At 40.2% G+C, this 5,859-nt stretch overlaps 2 protein-coding genes across 2 annotated transcripts in view; one reads left to right on the top strand and one right to left on the bottom strand.

The window, feature by feature from the left end:
• The window catches only part of LOC139723414 (pre-mRNA-processing factor 39-like), a 444,659-nt gene that overhangs the window by 63,383 nt on the left and 375,417 nt on the right, over positions 1 to 5,859 (bottom strand). The gene's annotated exons all lie outside the window — the stretch shown is intronic.
• Positions 5,324 to 5,859, top strand: part of LOC139723409 (arginine-hydroxylase NDUFAF5, mitochondrial-like) — a gene marked incomplete at its 5' end in the record, with an annotated part of 122,988 nt that continues 122,452 nt past the window's right edge. Inside the window, one exon of the mRNA XM_071634654.1 lies at positions 5,324 to 5,461. Within this exon, the coding sequence (XP_071490755.1) occupies positions 5,324 to 5,461 (138 nt within the window). The remainder of the gene's footprint in view (positions 5,462 to 5,859) is intronic.

Genomic DNA, 5,859 nt, shown 5'->3' with positions numbered 1-5,859 from the left:
TGAACATCCCTGTCCCAGGTCAGCTCTTACGGCAACAGCTGGCTCATTAAAGCCTCATCCTGCCAGTGCCGTCTCAAGAACTACATACCAGTGTGTTGTGCTGTGTGCACCGACCTAATAGTACTAGACCTAGTAGTAGTACCTCATTTGTACCCCGTAGAAATGAAAACAGACAAGTTACAGTATCACACAGTACGTCTACGTACATGTACGTACAATGTACATTGTATGTCAAACAGATCGCCAATACCACACCTGCTTGAACATCGTTTACGATCAGCTGCTCACGATTAACGTCAAATAAGAACAATATGTCAATGTTATCGAAATGAGAAAATAAAGCTTAATGAATATTTATTTTTTGATAATTTTAAAGTCAAAATATACTTGCTCTTATAATTTTAAAATGCAATTTATGGTAGCGTTTGGGAGGCTCGTTCAAATCAGCCACGGTCATTGCTCCATTCGCCGTACTCTGCCGTACTCTGCCGTACTCTTTGGTTCGAACGTATCCAGGTATCTATCACATTTTTTAGAGGTGAGATTATTCGCTACTTTGTAGTTGTGTGTAGAGTTTATGATCTTGATTTGTTCAAAAAGGCCAAGTTGTTATTCTTCTGAACTGCGGAAGTCTTTTTCCTGTTTGCAACATTCATACCGTCACAAAAACTAGACACCAATTGCAGCATATGGGACCGGAATATCGATCGAAGTATTCGCCTAGGGTAGCCCTCTGGAGTTTCAGACCGGGTCCTTACAAATACCTGTAGTACGTACGAACTATGCGCGTTTCTCCTCATTCAGAAAACGAATTTAGCATTTACTTGTTGTAAGTTTCTTTTCAATCAGCTTTCGCAGCTTTCTTTGCTTAAATTGTGCCAGCTGTAGCCGCAACTTTAGCTGAATTTGGTAATTCTTTGGCTTTTGCTACCATCTGCAGCTTGCTAGTTGCAGCAGCAACTGACCTGAGTAGTGCAGTGAATGGTGAAACAGAAAATGAGAAATTGATTTAAACTCCTGATAATATGGACCTCGACCTGCCGGTACTTGTTACTATGGATGCTGTTTCATGTTCATTTACACTGAAGTCACAACTAAATTGAAGCCAACATTAGTTTATCTTTTAAAAAGGGGGAGATTCTGTTTCATCTAAAGGGGATGTTCTCTGGGATTTAATTTAAGTCTTCACTGCACGAATCGAGTTCTCTTATTTACAGACTATGAATTTTAGTCAAGTAGAAATCTAATGAATGTTTGTTTGTTTTGTTCTGCTTTGATTTTGTATGGTCTTGGAACACTTTCGTAAAATATTGATGATGTAGCTATCTGTAATGAGTAAGCCCTGCCCTATACACTGATAAGAATTAAGATCTGATGGGGCTATGTAGTATGACTATGTCTAAGCAGCTGCTTCATAGATCAATTCAGTTCGGGAAACCCACTCACAAGGGGGGCCCCTCCTTATAAGTAACCCGTCCCCCTTATAAGTAACCCCGTCCCCCTTATAAGTAACCCCCGGGGCACCCCTTATAAGGAGTCTCCACGCTTTTTTGCAATGCAACGCGAAAATGAAAGGACTGCGGCAATTCGCTTGATTATGTCCATAAAGCTTCACAAGTTTCCTAGTTACTCACGAAATTTGAGCAAAATCGGTTTGAGGCATCATATCTAAAATCATGGATTTAAATGCGATGTCAAACGACCCATGCGAATGCTGAAATGCGAGCGATTACTGGCGTGAGTATCGCCAGGCGCGGCGGCGCGGCAAATGCTTGAGTGCAGACGTGGCGACTGTGTACATGTACTCAGTCGCCACGTCTGCACTCAAGCATTGCCGCGCCGCCGCGCCTGGCGACACTCGCGCCAGTAATCGCTCGCATTTCAGCATTCGCATGGGTCGTTTGACATCGCATTTAAATCCATGATTTTAGATATGATGCCTCAAACCGATTTTGCTCAAATTTCGTGAGTAACTAGGAAACTTGTGAAGCTTTATGGACATAATCAAGCGAATTGCCGCAGTCCTTTCATTTTTGCGTTGCATTGCAAAAAAGCGTGGAGACTCCTTATAAGGGGTGCCCCGGGGGTTACTTATAAGGGGGACGGGGTTACTTATAAGGGGGACGGGTTACTTATAAGGAGGGGCCCCCCTTGTGAGTGGGTTTCCCGAACTGAATTATATGAAGAAAAAAAAAAACCAGAATATATAGGCACCTACTGAACACTGTTCATCAATAAGTAGGCAGTGAAAACTATTTGTCATAAAGTGGCATTACTTTTTCTAGAGTAGCAGCATTCTGGATCATACAAAAATCAGAATAGTATGTGGTGTATGCTAGAAATTCTTTAACTATGGTGTGAATATCTTGAAATAAATAAAAATGGCTGTTTTGCTTTGTATCTACATACATGGGGAAAAATTAATGATAATAATGTTACATGTTATGCCCAAGTTCTCTTTACAGAATACCAAGTGATATATAAAATGAAAGAAAAATTCTAATATCTGGTTTGCTGAATAGTATTTCATTTTTGAGGGGGGGGGGGGTTGCTGTTTCATATCATGTGAACCATATGTTTCGTTGTGCATGCGTTTTAATTTCACAGATTGTCAAGATGTTAGACGTTTGTGTTTGTATCATGTTGCACAACATACATTTTGTATGTAAAACTTTCCATTATACATTTCCCCATTCACAGTATTTATGAAGTACACAAGTTGTCTATAAAGCGACATTGTGCCAATTTCTTCTCATGACCCCAATAGAGCAAAGAAACCAAATTTGCCAGTCACTGACATACTAATTTTACTGGTGCAAGGGACAAAATATTTTTGACATATTGAGGTAATTAATGCAAACAGCAAAATAGTTGTGAAATTAATGTTTTTTAGTCAACTGTCAGAATATTCCTCACATAGGCAAGTCCATTGATGTTTTTGTTTGTGGATGAATGGATATGAGAATTGGTTAGCAGTTTAACTAAAATGTACCGGTATATGATCTGCAAATCTATGTGATATCCTATAGTTCATGCGAATGCTGCAATCACTGATCTACAGGATAAGCTATATGGCAGATTACATGTAACTTGGAAAATCACATAAGTATAGATCATTTTATAGCCTATAAAACCTGACCTAAAATCCCACAGTCCCTTGCCTCAATTCATCTCACTGTTGTTCTTATTGCCATTCACTTTTGAAGTTGACAGCTAATGGAATAAGTCTACATCTATATTAGATTGAACAATGCCTCATCGTATGCATTACATGTCTACTTTACTGTACAGTCCCTGGGGCGTCAATCTGTTTACACGATTGGGGGTAGGGAAAACTTTGAGTTGGAAGATCAGTGTGAGGGAGCATAGCAACCAAGTGGGGGAGGATGGGGGGGGGGGGGGAGGGGGACATGTGGGTCATTTTGCATTATCAGACCTGAAATTCAGCAATCTGGTGCACACTTTTGGTGAAATCTTTGGATTGCTTTTTTTTTCTTTTCTTATAAAAAAAGTAAGCAAAATAAACATTCTCTCCTATGACTAACTTGCTCTATCTCAGCTCTTGTTTCGCGTGTGCGACATCACTGTATACTAAGTGTACATATATTTATACATGGAAGTTCGTGGGGGGGGGGGGAGGATGTGGGAGGGGACAGCCCCCTCCCACAAGACGGAGCTTTTGCAATTTCAGAACTAAAATAGAATGATCTGATGCAAACTTTTATGGAATATTTGGAAAGTTATCAATCCCAAAATTATGTCAAGTTTAAATCTATGGATAGGACCTGAGCAGGGGAAGGGCAAATTAAAAGAGGATGAGGGAACTGTTGATTTTATTTGAATTGGAAGTGACAGATCTGATGCACACTTTTTGACAAAATACTCTGAAATTTGTCAATCTCCAAAGTGTACTAAGTGTACGGAAGGGGACCTAGCAGGATGATGGAGGGGGTTATCAGTGTCCCCTCCCACATGAGGGAGTCTTTGCATTTTCAGAATTGAAATTCAGTGATCTGGTCCATGTTGTGGGTGAAATATGTAGATAGTTTACTATCAAAACAAGCCAGAAATTTTTCCTCATTTCAGGAATTATTGGAGGGGGGGGGGACAAAATGACATGTTTGCCCCCCTTGCCCTCCAGGATTGATGCCCCTGCATACGAAGTTTTAGAATTCAAATCAAAATATCTTGTAATTAACACAATTTTGATGGAATTTGGGAAATTGCCAAACCCAAAAGTGTGCAAAATCTATGGAGGGAAACCAAGTGGGGGAAAGGGTTACTGTTAATTGAAAGAAGATATCCCTCCTACCCAACGGAACTTTTGCATTTTTTTTTTTTTTTACTGAAGTGACAGATTTGGTGCGTACTTTTGATGAAATATTTGGAAATCTGTCAGTGTTTGAGCTAAAAGTGTTCTCAGTCTATGAGGAAAAGGACCAAACGGGAGAGGGTATGGGAGGGGCTATTCCTCTACCAGGCGAGGGAGATTTTGCATTTTCAGAATTAGAATTCAGCAATCTGGTGCACACTTGGAGTTAAATATTTGGACATTTTCTATTAAAAAACAAACAAACAAGAAAATGCTCCACATCTCGGGAAATATTGAGGGGTGGGGCAAAATAAATGACATGTTTGCTCCCTCCACCCCTGCCCCTGTGTAGTTCTATCCAGAGTTTATGAATTTGACCATTCCTGTCCACAGCAGGTATTAGTTTCCATAAGATTTCTTCATTTACAAGAACTAGCTATACTCTAGATAAGTTGCATGCCAAGTTGGGAATATTTCAAACATGATGATTGTCTTTCAGTAAAAGACCATTCATATTTTGTGTGAGTGTTTTTTTTTATTTCTAAGTGATATGTCTTCATAATTTAAGTGTATAGTATTGAAATTGAGAGAGCACAGTTGAATTAAACATACCTGGAGCAGCCAGTGAATATGGGTTAAATCATTTTCAATGTGTTTTGTCTGTCCTTATTCTAGGTCTGACAGCAGAGGTTTGTGGTGGCACCAAACATGCAACAGGTGTGCAGCAGCTGGTTGCTAAGCAGACCGAGCTCATCAATGCTCAGAAGGACTCATATTGCACAAACTATGGCCAGGATATCAGGGACTTATATGCTAGATGCATTCAGACATACATTAGTTTCACAAAAGAGCACCCTGCATGTACCTGCAGTGGCAAAAGAACGCTTTGTAGCACATGGCATTCCAACAAAACCGGAGCCTTACCGTAACAGATGGACGGAAAGACTGAAGCCACGTGCTTGTTGGAGCAAAGTTGGTTGCCATAGGAACAGAACAGGATGCAGGTGCTTCTCTTCCTCCCAGGGACGATGTCGTCCAGGCAGAGGGGAGACGGTGATGAATGTGTTTGACAGGAAGGCCAAACGGAAGCAGCGCGACCGGGCAGCAATGGGAGAGGATGTGGAAGTTTATGATTACCTGAAGGATGAAGTGAGTGCAGTGCATTTGTGATGTCAAGTAATTAATCATTCAGACCATCACTTTTGTTTGCCCATTCATCACCGTTTTGATGATGACATTCACTGCTGGTCAGGCCATTTTATGAAATCATAAACATCTGGTGCCAAAGTAAATCAGAAATTTTGTTGATGATCAGATCTTCTTCCTCTTTCATAATGAGATTATTATTTTTTCGGTGTACTAGTAATCAATTTGAATTAGACAGATTCTGTTTTTACTACCAAGCTGCTTTGTTAAAATATTTCCATCCATCTATCACCCGTCACTGATAAGTTGAGAAAGGCTCCACAAATGAAAGTGTTAAAAAAACCTTTACAATGAGAATTAGCCCTTTGAGGACAAGTCTCGAGTATACTCAGGCAGGTGTC

The sequence above is a fragment of the Diadema antillarum genome, unplaced genomic scaffold (genome assembly GCF_040938485.1).
Source record: "Diadema antillarum isolate AM-2024a unplaced genomic scaffold, OU_Dant_1.0 scf00000188, whole genome shotgun sequence".
Classification (NCBI taxonomy): Eukaryota; Metazoa; Echinodermata; class Echinoidea; order Diadematoida; family Diadematidae; genus Diadema; species Diadema antillarum.
The sequence above is the reverse complement of the archived record's forward strand: the minus strand, read 5'-3'. Positions and strand labels throughout refer to the sequence as shown.